The sequence below is a fragment of the Clupea harengus genome, chromosome 8 (genome assembly GCF_900700415.2).
Source record: "Clupea harengus chromosome 8, Ch_v2.0.2, whole genome shotgun sequence".
NCBI lineage: Eukaryota > Metazoa > Chordata > Actinopteri > Clupeiformes > Clupeidae > Clupea > Clupea harengus.
In genome coordinates, this window is record NC_045159.1 from 15,599,146 (window position 1) to 15,618,070 (window position 18,925).

At 43.1% G+C, this 18,925-nt stretch overlaps 1 protein-coding gene across 6 annotated transcripts; it reads right to left on the bottom strand.

Moving 5' to 3' along the window:
• Positions 1–424: 424 nt before the first annotated feature.
• On the bottom strand, positions 425–17,351 carry zgc:163098 (uncharacterized protein LOC100037380 homolog). Of its 6 annotated transcripts, XM_031572062.2 has the most exons (24): positions 17,246–17,293; positions 16,407–16,504; positions 16,188–16,272; positions 15,939–16,050; positions 15,426–15,538; positions 15,182–15,249; positions 14,980–15,074; positions 14,797–14,861; positions 14,371–14,536; positions 13,781–13,986; positions 12,477–12,520; positions 10,971–11,075; positions 9,616–9,682; positions 9,099–9,268; positions 8,525–8,687; positions 6,785–6,864; positions 6,565–6,652; positions 6,173–6,301; positions 5,106–5,331; positions 4,769–4,880; positions 2,629–2,779; positions 2,056–2,166; positions 1,132–1,319; positions 425–1,023 (listed from the first exon to the last, which is right to left on the bottom strand). In XM_031572062.2, exons 2-24 carry the CDS (start codon positions 16,496–16,498, stop codon positions 897–899), a joined length of 2,763 nt encoding a protein of 920 aa, XP_031427922.1. In that variant the 5' UTR covers positions 16,499–16,504; positions 17,246–17,293; the 3' UTR covers positions 425–896. The 6 variants fall into 6 exon arrangements, with proteins under 6 accessions (XP_031427922.1, XP_012696918.1, XP_031427925.1 ...); XM_012841464.2 differs by lacking the exon at positions 16,407–16,504 and having other exon boundaries at positions 17,246–17,351; XM_031572065.2 differs by lacking the exon at positions 16,407–16,504 and having other exon boundaries at positions 16,188–16,293; positions 17,246–17,333.
• Positions 17,352–18,925: the final 1,574 nt, after the last annotated feature.

Genomic DNA, 18,925 nt, shown 5'->3' on the forward strand with positions numbered 1-18,925 from the left:
AAAGCAAAAACTGTGGTCATCTGCTCTTCAGAAGATAGTTCATTAGCTTAATGCAGTGATTACATGACCATCAATATTCATCAGGGTGACTTCTACCAGCATGGAACCAAGCAGGGGCTTAAATGACAAATGATCTACAGGCTAGAGGTCAATGATCTTATCAAAGAGAGACCACTATATGCCCTCACCCAGGCCCAGTGAGATCTGTGGATGGCAGGAGAACCAGGGCCTCAGTCTGGGTCACTCTCGCACGCACACACAACTCCTTAGCAGATAAGAGTATACAAACAGAATAGCCCTCAGAGAGGAAGTTCATTTATCTTGTTCAAGCCCTTTTGTGCCTCTGATACAGCTGGTATAAGGATTGAGGTGACAAACTGGATAAAGCCGCACACGCACGCACACATACACCTCTTACCCAATATATATATATTTTTTGTATTTAATGTAAAGATTGGGGGAACAATCTTACAACGTTTTCACTTTCATTCAAAAGACCTTAGGAGACAAATAATAATAGCACTTGACATTCCAAATAAAAACAAATAAAAGAACACAAAAAAGAGAACTGTACAGGTAACATTGGAACCTCAGTCATATAAAAACGAGCTTTTAGCTCAGGGGGGGGGAGGGGCTGAAGCAGCACTGACATGAAGGCGGTGGCGTGGGGACAAGTAACCATCTTGCACTGGGAAATCATCAAAACTGAAGAGAGGCCTGGGAGTACCAGTCCATCCCTGGTGCATTGTGAGATACTGGAAGCAAATGTGTGGTGGTGCTGGGTTAGGGTTCCCCACCAAAACCCACTCACCACCACCCATCCCCCCCCGCCCCTTCTCCAGACATATTGGGAAGCTTAGGTGTCCACTAAGGGGCAAAGGTCAAGGAGTCAAAATTCAGTGTTTGTTCTTCTTGGACTTCTTGTGAGAACGGTGTGGGGAGTGGGACGTTGATCTCCGCGACTTCCGGACAGGTGACGGGGAGCGGGAACGCTTCGACCTCTTGGGAGACTTGGACTTTGTCCTGGAACCGGAGAAAAATGTGAACAATGACAGTGAATCTACTGAAGCTATGTACGCCATTTCTCTCAAACACTTGAAGGACAGCAATAAAATGAAAGTGAAGATGTACCTTTCTCTCCTGTCATCAGAGTCTCTTCCCCTCTCTCGATCTTCACTCTTCTTACTCCTCTCCTTGTCCCTCATTTTACTCCTGTCCTCCGTCCTCTCCGTCCGCTCCTTCTTCTCCTCCTTCTTTGATCGTTCCTTCTGCTTCTGGGAAGACTTCTCTTTTTTCTCCTGTTCGTCCTTTTCAAACTCCTATGGCCAGAACAGAAATGAGAGTGTGAGGGCAGGATGTAAGACGATGCCTGACTTTTTACGGTGTTTCAATTCATCAAGCTTGCTTAAAGTTAAATGCGGCAAATTACGGCCATTGATTGCCTTTTCCCACTTGGTTATAATTTCGGTGTCCTGCTGCTGGGAGTCAACAGCACTGCATGTTTGAGGTCTTTTTGCCTTCAGGATTTTGATAATGGCTTTATTATTATCTGATTACCTCAAACAGGTGCACTAAAACATAAAATATTCTAGAATGCCCACAAGTCTTGTGCATTTGCATTTAGAAAGCAATTGCACGCATACAGAACAACCACAAGTCTAGCCTGCTGAGCATTTAGCATGTGCACAAGCCTTGTGAGGCAAGCTTTTCTGATCGTCCTGAAAACTTCCATCATATTGCTCTCATCAAGCTTTGTTTGTTTTATATAACCAACTGTTACAGTGGGTTGTATTTCCACCAACCACTAACCCAATTGATTTTTAAGTGAGCTCAGTCTCGATAAATGAAGTGCTGGAAATCAGTGAAATCCTGTAGTGTAGTATTTGGCTGACATGAAAACCAGCATACTATTTGCCCCTTCAATGGAACCGCTCTGAGACCAGCTCTTAGTGCATCTGTCCCCTGCCCCACCAGCTCTTAGTGCATCTGCCCCCTGCCCCACCAGCCCTCAGCTGACGCCACAGCAGCACTGGGTGAGGTGTCCCAAGCTCTGACCTTCTGGAGCAGCTTGTTCCTGTAGTGCTGGATTTGTTCCTGGACACTCATGCCTGACTTGCGGACCTTCTTCCCCAATTCCAGCTCATCCTGGAATTTCATCACCTTCACCTGAGAGGAGGATAGACAGAGAAAGCGAGAAAACTCAAGCTGAATCCTTGAGCTACCTACACCATATCATGGGTTGGACGTGTTGCCATTGTCTACTTTTGTCATGGTTGCCACATGGATGTATTATATAGATCTGGAGAGGGTGTGGAACATTTGGAAACAAGTATTTTACTTCACTACGGTGCAACTCAGCTTTCGCTCCAAAACATTCTGTGCAAATGGGGAACTTGAGAGATGTGGTGAAGGTGAAGGTGTTCTTCAGTGAGAGATGTGGTGAAGGTGTTCTTCAGTGAGAGATGTGGTGAAGGTGTTCTTCAGTGAGAGATGTGGTGAAGGTGTTCTTCAGTGAAACAGTGAGAGATGTGGTGAAGATGTTCTTCAGCGAGACAGTGAGATGTGCTGAGGGGGAAGGTGTTCTTCAGTGAGACAGTGAGAGATGCAGTGAGGGTACTGGTTTCTCACCTCCAGTTCTCGCAGTTTGCTCCTCTTGCTCTCAGAGAGCTCGAAGCTGGAGACAGAGCTCTTGAAGTCGGCCGCATCAAACTTAGATGGGCTGGAGGAACCGTCACTGCTGTCCTCATCAGATTCTCCCTCTCCGTCCTTCGTATCTCTACTGCAGAGAGAGGGGAACAGGGAGGGAGACAGAGAGACAGACACACATTCAAAATCATATTAATCAGTTAAAAACAATCCTCCCTGTATTAATAATGTTCACCATCATCTCCCTCACACACCATTTCTCCCCAAACAGAGGATAATAGAGAGAGACAAAGCGACAGGCGGAAAGACAGAGAAAGAGAGAGGAGAGGAGAGCAAGTGAGAGCAGAGCTGCTGCTACGTACAGTATGCATTGTGTATAGGGCACCAAACAAATCCATAAAATACATTTCAAAAGTTAATGATAATCTATAATCTACCAAGGGTAAGGCTACTACACCATTAAACCAACATAGGATATACACTAGGCTATGTATTTAACCGAGGTAATAACATGAAGGATTGTGGTACCCGCTCCCTTTCTCCATGTGGACTGTGCCTGACAACCCTCATGGTGGCTATAGGCTACAATTTATGAAAGTGAAAATGGAAAGGCAACTCGAGTCGGGAGCAGAGAAGAGAAAAGGAAAGAATGGGATGGCTTGCAACTCATTAACACGTTTGAACATTCCTAAAATACTGTGATATTAGCCGACACAATGCATGCATACCAGACAGGAAACGTCCAAGTTAAGCAAATGTTAGAAAGCTAAATATGTTATAGGCTAGATGTTACAAGCCTAGTCTATGGGGCTAAAAGATAACACAAGCGAGCACTGGTTAGTAAGTGAGTGGCTTATTCTAAGAAAGTGGACGATGATTAACAAATGCCGTCAGTTGAAAGGCTAGCCTGTGCATCAATGACAATACACCATTAATCAATACGTCATACAGCATCAAGTTGGTGCTATTATATTAATTATGCAAAAAGATTCATATTATTAATAATACATTTTATAATTATTACAATAAGGTTTTTTTTTGTGTTTAATTTATCATCATAATTCTGGGGGGGGGGAGGGGCGGCACCAGAAAGCCATTCTGCCCAGGGCACCCAATTGGGGTTGAGTGAGAAAAGAGAAGAAAGAGAAGAGGGGGGATGAGGAGATGAATAATAAACAGGGGAATGTAAAAGGCCTCCCTCTCATTTAGCAGCCATTGAAGGGACTTGATTAAAGTGAAAGTTAAATACTCTTGAATCCTGCACAGGACTCTGTCATAATGGCTTACAGCTGCGGCCGGAGCAGAACCTTGTAGAGCAGTTTATTAGAGGCAAGAGCTAGATGAAGATGAGTGTAGTATTTGGCTGACGGCAAAAGAGAGAGAGAGAGAGAGAGAGAGAGAGAGAAAAGAAAGAGACAGAGGGAGAGAGACAAAAAGAAAAGAAAGAGAGAAAGAGGGAGAGCGGGAGGGGGAAAGAGACGTAAGCGGTTTTTCACCTACAGGAACTATCGGGCTAGTGGCCTGTGTTTCGACTGCAGGAACCGCCCCTGTAGGACCTCTTTCAGGGCCATTTTTGGGGAATATTTTTCTGGAGAATATTTTTCTTACCAGAGGTTATACGGATACAGCGAAGGGAAAAAATGCATATGGAGTTAACATGTTCAGGTTACTATCACTGAATAAACATCTTCATTTAACTGCCATGAAGTCACTGAAACTGAAAATTGCAACTTTATAGCCCAAAAAAAACCCCTCACTGTCAACCTTGGGGAAATGTTTTGGCCTGATATCGGTGTTGCCACTGAAGAAATATATGGATATTTTGTTGTGCTTGGAATTGACGTTCCGATCGAAGAGCAAAATGAATAGGGTATGTCAACTCGTAGGGCCAGTAGTTCCTGAACACGGTGGGAAAATGACAAAAAGTACAGAGCAGAGGGCCGTGCCTGTAAACCTTTGAGCTACTTGACAGTCCCACAGGTTCCTGCAGTGGAAAGGCACCAAGAGAGGAAAGGGAACAGAGGAAGAGAAAGGAGGGGGAGCAAGAGAGAGAGAGAGAAATGAAAAGGAAGAGGGGGAGGGAGGAAGAGAGAGAGAGAGACAGAGGGAGGCCCTTCCTTACCTGTCGTCCGCATCTGTGCTCTTTAGAGGCTCTGCATCATCCACCCGCTCCCACTTAGACAGGGCTACTCTGGCGTGGGGGAGACCCCTGTCTCGGTCTGAGCCTTCATCCACTGGAACAGAGACAGCAGACACCCACACAAACATTTGAAACAGACAGACAGACAGAAAAGAATATAAACGGCCGAATACACACACATAGAAACATGCACAGGCAAAATATTCACTTTAATTGAAATGCAAAATTACTCATAATGGAATGTAGAAATTTGAATACAGTGTAATTAACACCACACACACACGAGAATTTTCTCAAGGAGTTTGGGTTGTATACTTACATGGCATTCCATCAATATCATCCAGAGCTAATCCCAGGGGGACCCCATCGATGTCATCCACAGGCACACCATCCAGCGACGCGGGGTCCCACACCATGGGTGAGCCGTCCAGGTCGTCCAGGGGCGTCCCGTCTAACGGTGCCCCATCTAAGGGCATCCCGTCCAGAGCGATCCCGTCCAGAGGGATCCCATCTAGAGGAGCTCCATCCAGGTCAGGCGGAGGGACCTGCAGGTCCACCAGAGATTGAATTACCCCGTGGTTTAACATTCTGCATGTCGGTCAACAGGCCCCCTCCACTCCTCCCATCATGAGAGAATTCAGCGTTCACAACACAATCTTACTGCCTGACTAGAGCTCCAACAAAGACTCAATTTCCCATAATACACCACCCCTAATCAATGTTGGTGAACTACACCACTGAACAGAGATTTGGTAAATCACAGCATACTGCTCCACAACTACAGACCAACATTTATTTTCCGAGTGATGTTAGATGATAATAGGTTCTCTTCACGAAACAGCAGACATGGCCAACTGTTCTACCCTCTGCATGCCTGCCTGGTTGTTTTTTTTCCTGCAGGAGACCCAGCACAATAGCCACACAATGATACTTCAATTATCCAGAATTCAATTACCCAAAGTGCACTGCTCTCCCTAAAGGCTCATATGGAAGATAAACTGATTTGCAACAAACACAGCACTGAATACAAAAGCTGGCTCAACGCATCTAAGGTTCATTACATCAGTACAACTGCTGCCACAATGGATACGCACACTCACCAAATCTTCACTACAAACACTCTGGCTCAAACTACTCACTGGCACATCACTCACAGAAACGAATTAAACAAGGTAAACACAATACATTTAAGATGACCCAACCACATAGAAACATAAATAAAGTAACCAATACAATTTGCTGTATAACATATAAATGGTTTGCAGAGTGTGACACTGTAATAAGTGCATATACGGTATGCATATGTGATAAAGTGTGTGCGTGTGTGTGTGTGTGTGTGTGTGTGTGTGTATATATCTTTGTGTGATTGTGTTTCCGCATGCTCACCTCTATCCGTTCGATGACCTCTTCTCCGGGCTTGACCAGGCCTAGGAAGATGTTCTGCAGCTGGATGAGGTAGGACTCTGGGTAGATGGCCCAGTCCTCCCACGCCCGGAAGCAGCCCATGATCTTTTGCTGTGGAGGGAGACACCCAGAGAGAGAAAGAAAGAAAGATAGAGGAGAAAGAGGGGGGACGAAGAAAGAGAGAGGAGAGGGTCAAGATTAGTGTACAGCTGCTGTCCACTCCTGCCGAAACAATAGAAGAACTTGCATAATAATCAGGACATATAAGGTTGGAAAGTCAAAAATGGTCTTAAACCAAATGTTAAAATAAAGACATGAAAATGTACACAGGATTCAACACCTACTAGACTTTGTCTAGAATGAGCTGGGCTCACCTTGAACTGTTCAGCTTGTAGACGGGCACGTACGTTTCGGTAGGCTTCACTAATGTCTCCAAATATTTGAGGCAATTTAGCCTCAAAGCTTTTGAAGGCAAATCAGAGAATAAAAAAATAAATAAAAAAAACAGATGGATTAGCAATTAAAAATGGCACACTGCCTAAAGAATCTGATTAATCTTCAATGCTTTGGTATTGAGACTGATTTCATACTTACTATTTTCTGTAATATGATGCATTGGCAACTTTGGCACAGGAGTTGTACAGAATATCAGACACCAAATACAATCTGGCAACCTGTGAAGGGAAAATGAAAGACGAGTATTAAAATATCACTTGGCTGCGCAGAGAACATCTGATACAAATAGCATCAATTAACACATTAATTCTTTAATCCTACAGCATACGGTCATCAGGACTGCGAGCATGTCTATCTATAGGGGTGATGGGATGAGGCGGATATGGAAGCAGGTGGGTGTGTCACAGCACATTATTTCTACAGTGGTGTCTTCTGTATCAAGAGTGTGCCTGTGTGCCATTTCTATGTTGTGACTGCTGAATAAGGCGTAGAGATCATCAGCTACACTATGGACTGTGTGAGAGAGAGTGTGTCAATGTGCATTTATATTTCTATTTACTTACATCTCTGCAACTTCTCCTGCAGTAGTGTCTACACTGGGTGCCTATACATAGGTCCCTATGATTTCTGTGATGCGGAAAGCGAGGACAGAATCGTGGATTTCAGTAAGGAAAACGCGAAATCACAGCTTAACGCAGAATACGACATGCAAAAGCAAACAGCGCCTATAAAACAAAAACTCCGGTTGTGCAGTGACACACCGCTCCAAATGTTACTGCCACGTTTGGAGCGCTCCCTGGAAGTCCTGTTCTTGAAGCGTTCATCTTGAGGAAGAGGAAGAGTTGCAGGGAGCCAAATCCGGCGAGTAGGGGTGGTGGGGAGCGACAGTCGTGCACGTTGTCATGAGGGAGCGCCCAAATGGCAGCGCGCCACAGTTCAGGTCATTCAGACTCAACGCCGAGATCTACTGTAATGTTCTGAGGCGTCTGAGGGAGTGCAGTGGCGTGCTTGCATTTGCTTTTTATGGGCGCAGTCTGCTAGCTACTTATTGAACACACCTCATACATTCGACAGCATTACAGGCAACATTTTTGCCTATGAGTGGCACAGGCACGGCAAAGATGTTGTCAGATACAGCCAGCCAAAGTAAATTAAACAACAACTCTGTAAATCTCAATATATCAACCTCTCGCGTTCGGGGGCTTTAAAATATATACAGTGTTCGTCACATTCATGGCGAACTGACATATTCTTGTGCATTGTGAACCGAACAGGAAATACCGTCACTCGTTGTAGACTTACTATGTACATGTAGACTATCATAACACAAGTGGCTCACTGACTCAGTACAAGTCTGCCAGAATGAAATCACCCTTAAATACATTTGCAGTTTTTTATTCTATGAAATTAAATAGAAAATAATAATAATAAATGGAACTGTATTTGTTGTCACCTATATGGGAAATGAGTGTAAAAGCACAGAGGCCTATGTCCTGAGTACATTTTTTGATTGGACATATGATTTGATGTTAATCAAATTCATAAAACCGAATCTAAAAAAAATAAAATGGTCAACACAGATCTGGCAAAAAAATAAATGAAGCAGACTTTGGCTAAAAATAAAATGGGTTTACTAGGGCCCTATGTATAGGTGTGTGCTTGTGTGGGCATCTGTACTTATGTGCGTCTGCCTACACTGCATATTTAACACTGTGTGCATTAATGTGTGTTTAAGTCTGCACCTTCTTCTGCAGTGATATCAGCAGCATGGACTCTTTGTATGTATGTGGTGGGTGTGAGTGTGTCTCATCTGCAGTGTGAGTTTGTGTTACACGCGTGCGTGTGTGTGTGTGTGTGTGTGTGTGTGTGTGTCTTCACCTTCTTTTGCAGTGGCGTCTGGATTAAGGACAGGGACTCTGAGATGCAGGCCACCACCTCTTCGGCAGCCTCGGCCTTCTCCAGGCAGAAGAGCATGGCGTCGCCAACCTCGTCCCGCCGAGGAGTCAGTTTCTGCAGCAGAGACTCCAGCTGCTCCCGGTGCCTGCGGAGGGGAGGAGGAGGGCTAGCACATGGAGGAGTGTTTCTCTGTGAGGCGAGTGTGTGTGTGTGCAATTCACCGTCGGTTTATTAGATATGCTTTCATAGCTACGGTTGGGTAGGCAGGAAGGCTAGGTAGGATTTTTGAAAGCCAAACTGGTGCTTGGGTGATCTTTGTCATTGTTAGCTTACGTGTTAGAAACAATGACAGTGTCATATCTCAAATCCCTACAAAAACAATCTTGTCTAAAGACAGAATGAAGACTGGTCAGTTGTTGTGAGAAACTATTTGGTGGAGAGAGAGAGAGAGAGAGAGAGAGACACACATGTCGTAAGACAGACAGACACCACTAGAGGGTTGGGGAGTGTTCAAGAGTGTGTTCCTCTGTGAGTGTCAGACAGAATAAAGACTCACTCTGTCTTCAGCTGGCCCTTCCTCAGCTCCTCCTCTTGCGTGGGGGGCAACTCGTCCTCTCGCACCTCCTCGTCGCCATGGAGATATGGGTTGAGCAGGGGCGGCCTCCAGATGGAGCCACTGCGGAACATGCGGAAGTCTGCCGTCCTCCACTGACCGGGGGACTCGCCCTGAGCAGAGAGAAAAGTCCAGTCTGTGTCATATCATGCCTGTGAAGGTCCACAATCCTTAAACAGGCCATGGAAGAGGAGCAGAGACACACTCGCCACTGTCTGGGGTGATTAAGGTAGGTTATGTAGCTGCACTGTTTAAGCACTGCTCTAGGGACCTAGCACCTAACACCAATGGACCGTTTATAATTACACAATATCTGGAAAGATTCTAAAAGCTGGATCAAAAGAATTGCTGGATTCATTTGTATTAATATGGCAAGCAAAACACATTTTGCGCTGATACTTTCAAGTACACAGGTTGTGTTTAATAATCAAATGATTGATACAGTCTAACATTGCAATACCTGCAGGATGGAGTAGAGTTTCCAGCGGTAGTACACGTGCTCCTGACTCTTGTTCTCAAACAGAAACCTGGGAAAGAAACAGACAAAAATTACAAAAAACAAACCACAGAAACAATAACCCTAATGAGAGAAATATCATGATCTAAAACATTGTATTGTGCCTTAGTGTATTTATGTGAAAGTGTATCACTATATGAGATGTATGATGAGCTGTATTCTTGTAAGAGAGTGAGACTGGAATATATGGGGTAGGGGTGTCCATGGATTGTGACATGGATGTGTCTAGATGCATTAGCATGTGTACTAGGGATGGGCATAATTCATCGACGATCGATTAATTGATCATTAAGAATTTCCTTGATGAAATTATTTCTTCATCGATTAAAACATGTTCTCCTGCGTAGTGTGCGTGTAATTTATTTATTTTAGGGCTGTCAAAGTTAACGCGTTATTCTATGAGATTATTGTGGCGGAGATTAATGCAATCAAATATTTGAACGCAGTTAACGCAACTTTGTTTACTTCCGGTGCGCATTGACCCATGGCACGAAACCGCCCCTTGTCTGCAGTCAGTTAGATAGAAGAGACCGAGACGGTAGTTGAAGATGGAGAGAGCTGAGGGACTGTCGGCCCATCAACATAGTTGAAGACGGTGGGCTGACTGAGGTGATTCGAATTCGAACAATTCTTACGATTTACCGTCGAGGGGCACCATTGTGTCTCGCATACATTCCTTGGCTGATGGCGAGAGAGCACGAAAAAAATGCAATTAAACAACAGTGTCTAAAATACACGCTGTCTGAAGTGATTACTCGTTAATTTATAAGATTTAGTCTTTAGAAGAAAACAAACTTTTAAATCACGATGAATCTAGATGAATGAATTTCAAAATGTGAGATTAATTAGTTAGAGAGAAAAAAAAAACGAAGGTCAGTTGTGTTTATGAGCACCGGCTTCTAGCTGTCGGCTCCGCTGCTTAAGAGTACAGCAGCGCATATTTTCAAGTGTAACCATTGAACGGATCCCGTTTAACTGCCACAAGAGTTGTCCATCTTGTAAGTTTAACTGCCACAAGAGTTGTTCATCTGGTAATAAAGATCTCAATGAGGAAACACGCTGTGTTTTTTCTATTTTCACTGCATTTTAATATAGCCTATAAATAGTGAATTTTAATATAAAAATATTAATGATTAATCGAAAATCGATCGTTAATTCTCCCGACGATCGATTAAGACAATTTAATCGAATGCCCATCCCTAATGTGTACCCCAGTGTGTCAGTGCATGCCCAGGTGCACACCCGTGTGGACGAATGTATATTGGAGCATACTTGAATGAATGTGAGTGTGCAGTCACCTGAAGTCTGTGTTGTTCTTCTCTTTGCTCATGATGATTGCTTCAAACATGGGCCCTTCACGCACCACAAACTCTATCATCCTGTGGATGAGACCTAAGAGGTGTCTGCAGACGAGAAAGAGACGGGATGAAGCTGCGGACCACAGTTTCTTCAACACCCCCCCTCCTCCTCCCATGACCCATCTGTTTCTGCAGTCTCTTTCTCTCTCTCATTCTCTCTCTCTCATTCTCTCTGTCTCTCCCACAAATTCCTTCCTTCACCCCTCTGTCTAACTGTGAATTACCAGATGACAAATTCACACAAGACACACAGACATACTCATAGAAAAATAGTGACACGGGATTAATGAAGTGCTCCATTCAACTCCTAGTGTTGGACATACACAGGTTAAAAAAAAAACATTTCCTGAGTTTTTGCACATACAGATTTGCAAAGAACAGGTGTTTTCATCTCTCTAAGAAGCTGACGTGCAGTTTTTTTTTTGTGCTGGTGCAAACAAAAACAGCAGAATGTAGGCCCTTCCTGAGAGGTAGTAGGTCTACAGTACACATCGAAGATGGAAGGAGACAGACCACTACTGACACGATCTACATCACTTACTACTATTAGCTACTACGCATCTCTTATTTACAAAAAAAACTAACAAAAAAACACACCTGTCAATCAATAACCATCTCTGCATTGAGTCCTCTGTGAGTGTGTGTGTGTGTGTGTGTGTGTGTTTGCAAATGTGATAATATATTATGGTAAACAGACTTTTAACAAACAACAACAACAAAGCATAAGTCTGGAGGGGTTAACAGAACTCTTGCTGACTCCAACGCATATAAATAAACACATTTAGCTGTGCTGATATATTAGTAGTCTGCATATAGAAAAGACCGCCACACTACATTTACTATAAACTATATTATGTAAGCCTTTAGCATTTCTTTTTAGGTCAGCAAGAGGTGTATTATTATAAAGCACAGTACAAGTATACTCAAAGCTGTGAAATGGCTGCTGGTAGCTTTAGGTTATCCCTTAGTTTTAGCATTGCATTTCAATGTAATGGCATAGCAATGGCTATTAAGCTTATTTCACGGGGGCAAGACATGATATTGGAGCCAAACAAAACACCATGTAAGTAAACTTTTAAGTGACAATATGTGTGTTCTGATCTAGGCCAATAACTGAATGTAACAATGCATACTTGTTTTCCACAAACAGAAGAACAGGACACACATCCCAAGAGAGCCTCATAAAATAGTCCTGATCAGGCAAAAAAAAAAAAAAAAAACTAAAAATAACAAAACAAATGAGTACACAACCCTTTAGCTACTGTTTTCTCTCCTCTAACAGTTCAGTAATCCCCCATAGTGATTCAGTAGCAGGACTAAAAGAGTGTGCTCTTTCTGGTACCCTAACTACCCTTGTCCCCACCCCGGGTCCTTCCCTTCAGAGAGTATACAGTAGGCTTGTGAAGTCGCAGTAGCAGTAGTAGTAGGAGTAGAGAGAGTGTGTACCTTTCTGTTGGGATAACCACTTTGACTACGGCTTCGGACAGAGTCTGTTCGTGAAGTCAAACCAAATAGTGAAGATATAAACAAAGTGAGTATATATATACAGGTTGACATACTACAGGATACACAAAGCACAGAACAAACCACCGTAGCAGTAATACGTAGTAGTAAAATTGGTTACGACAGTGAGAAGAAAAAAAACTTTGAAAGACTACTATTTGCGTACTGCAAAGTCTGAAGTTATGCTGCGTTCATGACACATTGGAAATTGGGGAAAAACAAGCTCCGACTCCGAAAAAGATTTGAACGCATGGTCCGGTCTGATCATTTGGTCGGAAAACTCAGTGCCCCAATTTACCCGACTTGATGTCACACTCATGGCGTCCTCCATCATGACGTGTATTACAAACGCTATTTAATTACTTTTGACAAGTCATTTACTATTGTATGTGATATGTTGGCATTCTTAATATTAGTGAAGTTCCCAGCGTTACAGTTTTTGTCAGAGACATTTGCAATAATTTATCTTACCCTACTAGTCTTATTGAGCTTGATTGGTATGAACATGATTTTATTTATATGATTAAAAAAAAATACTAATGCAAGGTTAACTTCAAGGGCCATGCAGGTGAGACGATAGATGTTCCTGTGTCTATATTGTTTTCCGAGTTGATCAGGTGAACACACATTTTTCAGAAGTGGAAAGTTCCCAAGTTGGGTTTACCAAATTTACTGTTGTCTTGAACGCAGCATTAAACTAGTTGTTATTACAAAAGAATGAGCTAATACTATGTAAACAGCTGCTAAATGTCAATGAGGTAAAGTAGCTCTCTATCTCTGGTGCTGTCTGGCTGATAACATTGCTGTACAAACCATTTGTGTATTTGGTCTATAGGCTGAAGTAGTTTCACAAAAAAAAGAGTCCTGTGCTTATCACAGGATAAAGCGACTGGAATTGGCAAGGGAAGAAATGAAGCTCGGAGCTGCAGGTACATAAATAGACGTGCCAAAGCCTATTTACATGTGCAGCTCCCAGTTCCAGCTCAAGCTTTAAATCAATGGCCAGCATCTTTATCCTCTGATGGTTGCAGTGCCTTTTTAATGAAGCTACTCAAAATGACATCAAATAAAAACAAACAAACAAACAAAAACACTACACCTGTCGCCATACTACCCGGACATTGATTTGCTTTGAACTATGACTCCTAAAGCTGAAGTAGACCCTTAAAGAAATACAATCCCGACCACTAGAGGACCATGCACACTGCCAAAGACACGAGCTGATGTGGGTGGCGAGGGTTGGTTACCTTCTCGAACTCATCCTTGGAGCGACTCCAGGGCTTGGTGAAGTCATTACGGAAACGGTCGCGGGGCTGCGCGTTGAAGGGCAGGCCGGAGGGTGGGGGCGGTGTGGAGGTCTTGAGGACCCCAATGGGTGTGTAAAGGGGCTGGGGAGGGATGCGCACCGGCTTGCCCCAACCCAGCTTCATCTCGAAGCCCATGATCGTCTTACCTGCACGAGGAGCAGTAACACACAGCATTCAGTCTTTGGGCACAGTGACCTCTTTTCCAAAGGAACTCACAGTCACACCATCCATAACACACTCACAGTCTTTTCTGGTTTTAAACTGCATGCAGCTTCTGTTTTCTCTTAGCCTAACTCAACTGCTCTTACTTTCATTAGTTTCCTTCTGAACAACAGTAAGGCTCATTACATGCTGCTACATCTGACAGGATAGCTTATGAGCTCAGTTATAAGCATTAATTATATTAAAGGTTGTGTTCCTAATCAATTCTATGAAAGAACCCATAGTGATCACCTGTAACCCTTCACCACACAGAACATATGTTTTTGAAATAAACACCAACTTGAAATAAATACATAAAAAAGCTGTACCATCCAATGCAGCCATGGCCCTCTCCGCATCCTTGCGTGTCATGAAGGCGACGAAGCCTCGGTTGGAGACCCGCGTGCGCTCCTCGTCTGTGCGAGGCCACATGATCTTCACACTGGCCAGGGGCCCGTACTTGCCAAACTCCTTACACAGCATCTCCTCATTCATCTCAGGGGAGAACAGGAGAAGGGAGAGAGAAAAGGAGAAAAGAAAAAGAGCTCACATCTGTTGTGCAAGCAATCTACCTTCCATCTGCAGTGTCCTGAAAAGACCTTTGCAGAAGCCTGTGGCATTTCATCAAGCAGCATTGTTTCATTCAGGAAAGAAGCTTCCAAGACTGTGGAGAATCACTCTAAGAGTGTATCTGTCCTTCATTGTGTGGATAGATTACGTAATGGTTACTATTATTCTAGCGCTGTTGTACTTACCTTTGGGTTAATACAGCCAATGTAGAGGTTGGTTGAGTTAGGCAATGCTGGATCATCATCAAATACTTTTAGGGGGAAGAATATGAATCTCTGTCAAATTAAGCCTTCATCTCAATTTATTTATCTGATTTTCTAATAAAATAACAGGACATGAAAGTCTGTCTCGAGAGAAGAGGGACTTACTTGATCTCCGTGACAGAGGTGCATCTAGATCAGGGAGGCTTGCACCTGGATCACCCTTCTTCCTTTTATATCGCTCCTCACGCTCCTCCTGGATTCTAACACAACAAAAGACAAAGAATCAGCACCTCACTATCTTTTTAAGAGCAGTACTGCATCATGGGAATGGCAAATGCTTTGGAGTGAATGGCATGACGGAACATACTGTTTCAACTCCTCTTTGAAAAGCTCAAGGTTACTCTTCTTCTTCTCTTCGGTCTTCTTTTTGACAGCCTGTTAAAAAAAGGTATTTTTCTTCAACACATATCCTTAACCACTCTGTATGAATGTGTGTGTGTGTGTGTGTGTGTGTGTGTGTGTGTGTGTGTGTGTGTGTGTGTGTGTGTGTGTGTGCACGGGTGTGATTCTGGGTGAGTTTAAACACAGTGCCCATTCTTAACATCACTTACGGACTTCTTGAGATCTGGAGATGATGGTGGTACGGCATTCTGGGAAACTGGAGGTGAAAATTTTGTGGATGGTCTGTACAGCTTGCTCTTTTTTACTTCGGCTGCTTGCTCCTCTGTAATCACATAAGCCAAATGTCATCAAAACAGCTAGTGGGCTAATATGATATGAAGGCCACTGATCGTGCACAGACTCTAATCAATGACATCTTTTCACTAATGCTGCCATCAAGCAGAACCATGACCTATTATTACAGGATGGGTCCTACATACTGTACTATACACAGTATACTTGTCACAAATGCATGCATTTATTAAAAGGCAATCTCATGACTTGGACATTACTAAAGAAATAGACAACCTTGTGAATAACAGAAACTTCCGATAAACTTCTGAATATTTTGTGTAATAACTGTGTATTATTTCACTACAATGAAACTATCAAGGAAACCGGCCAATAGCATACGTCGCAGTGCCTGGAACAAGTATGTTGTTTTCCAGTTCTACAAGATTCACCTTTCGTTGCATTCACAATTCCACCACGGACAAAAGTCTTCACACCACTTTTATCATTACTGTCGAAGGAAGCCAGAAATTCTTCAAAAACTTCAGCTGCTTTTTCTTCCTCCTGTGGAAATAAACAAACGCCAAAGAAAGACTAAGGGGAAATCAGGCAAAAGTATGTCTGTAAGGTTTAGCAGTCTCTCTATGGTACCAAGCAACAACCCTTCACAGTTGTGGAAGATTGTTAACATACCACCTTACCTTTTTCTTCATAACATCTTGTTCTCTTCTGGTTAGTGTTCGTTTTACGCTCGCGGATTTGCTTTTTTTGTCTGCCATGTTCCCACTGCAGTGAACAGATAAACCACTGGTTATCAGTAAGACATCAGCCCCTTTCCTATAAAAGTAATGGTGGTGCTACTTCACCACAATCCTTTAACATACGTCCCATGTTATATATATATATATATAATACCTCACATCTCTCTGCAATGGGCCCAAGTACTTTCAGAGGGGCTGATGTGGTGCTGGCATGTGATGTTGGTAAACAATCCTTTGTCACCGTAAAACATATAAACCTGTACGTACACGTGCATCAAATACTGTATGCCGCCATACCATTGGCTAGCTGACTTAAAAATGTAATTATAACCGATTTCTTTTAGCCACCGAGACTAGGAGGCGTGGACTAAATCGTGCGATCACTCACGTGAACAGTTGACAATTAATTAGTTATCAAACAATGGTTCGGCACCCCGTCAGGTGGACACCCCCATATCTATTGCAACATAGCTGATACAGGTTCCATGGACTACCCTTTGTGAGCTCCTTCGAGCCTTGCAGTGCAAGAGTCAAACGTAGCTAGCTTGCTACAGTTACTTCAGAGAGAAAGAAACAGCGACTAATAAAAAAACATTAATCATGCAGCTACAAAGGAGATAATAGAGATCACTAACGTAGCTGAAGGACTTAGTTAACTTTAAGATAAACCCATAGAGCAATTGCTGTAGTTACGTCTGCATAACAAAATCAGAGGCAGCTCGCCTTAATAGCGCACAGTAGCTAAGTTGTGGTCCCAAACCCCCCTCGATGCTGGTTACCAGGATAGCTTGCTAGCTATCCAGCATAGCTACCCACCCTCCTCAGGCACGCTAGCCCCAGAGTTAGCTAACCTGGCTATCTCACTGGCTAGGTCCCCATGCTAACTACACCCTTGCGATCGATAGAACGCTTCTATGCACATTTCATTTTGACCAGAAAATACAGCTGCAGACCACCCAGTTTCCCCAAACTCAACATGCAAAACCACTAACACTTACATAGTTGACAACGAGAATATGGACAGTGCGTTTGTTATTGATCCGCCATGTTGGATTCACTTGAAATGATGTCAAGAGTCCTCAAACCAATCAACGAGAAACAAGCTTGGCTGGGGCTGTAGGAGTCGTCCCCTGGTGGTGGCATTCATATCGCTGGGCGAAATGAATGGGGTTCTCCATTGAGATGTTTATAGAAAACATATATCTTGGTCCACATCGAAAAGTTAGAGGAATTGCTTCCATGACATATGCATTGAAATAAACGTTTCTGGTTCTGGTGATCATACCGTATTTTCAGCAACAATTGGAGTTTTTTTTAATTTTTTTTAACCTAAGTAATAAGGAACTACAATGAATATGTCGTATAGATGATGTCATCGGGTTGGGCGTCTCACCGTGCTGATAAAAATACCCATTTGTATTGCTTGTCTGGCTGAATATTTTTGTTATAACATTAAATGCATAACGCGTGGTGATAACCATTATAGGTTAGACCGCGTGTAGCAGTGCCGCTACTCACAGGAAGAGCTGACAGGTGGGGTCAAGGCCAACACGAAGGATACGGTAGGGGAGAGCGGGGTAATGTGAGACATTTTTTACATTTGCTCTCCTCTAGGCGAGCTAAATTGATATATCAGTAAAAATGTACACATTTCCCATTAATTCAGGATGTCTCCTAGCAATTGAAATGATCAGAATGTCTTCAGGACAAAGGGCAGTGAAAATAAGATTGTTTTAAAAAAAAAGTGGTCTTGTGTCTCACTTTACCCCAGCTTAGGGGTAAAGTGAGACAGACTAGAGAAATCAAGGGGGTAAAGTGAACCACTTACTTTTTCCACTTTAAAACTACCATAACAACACATGTTGTAACAGTAAGAATCCTGACAGCTAGATTGACAATCACACATTCCAAAACTAATATCGGACTAGTAACAGAATCAAGGGGATTGGTCAATTAAGCAAAACATTTTAAACACTTGAAAGTAACTCCGAACAAAATCATATACAACATAATATAATTCAAAATATTTTTCTTATCATTCAAATGACAGATAGAACCAGTTAGATTAGAACACAGTCATTGGACCATAATCAGAACCAGCTAGAACAGCCTGGGACTCAGAACACAGGACTAGACCCACCTGGATTAGAACATCAGCCTCATACTCATTTTGTATTTGGTTGCAAAGTTAACGAGGACAAAGTCACCCACGGACAGATCTGTGTTTCCAGGATCACTTCTCTCATCTTCAGAGGTCTCTTTGTCAAACTCATCATCAAGTGGGACAGGGACAACACTCTCCTCAGAGCTGCTATCTATGATTTTCTTTTTGGGTGCTTTCTTTTTCGGTTTTCCCTTTTCTTTGCTATTTTGCTTTTTCCCTGCCAGTTTCTTTTGTCTCTCTTCATAAGCCTTTTCTATTGTCTGCTTATCAGGAGTATCAGTTAGGATGGCTGTCTTCACACGCTTTCTTTTGGTTTGTGCTCTGGGGGGACATTTGGGAAGTGGTAGGATTTCACGAGGAGACACATATCCAGGTCGGCTGGGAACACGTGGCACATCTGAGTCAGCTGGCAAGCACATCCATGTGGACCACGCACAGTGGATGGACCTGCATCAGCGACTGGATCATCTGCAGCAGGTGGTTCATCTGCAGGTGGTTAATTTGCAGGGATTGG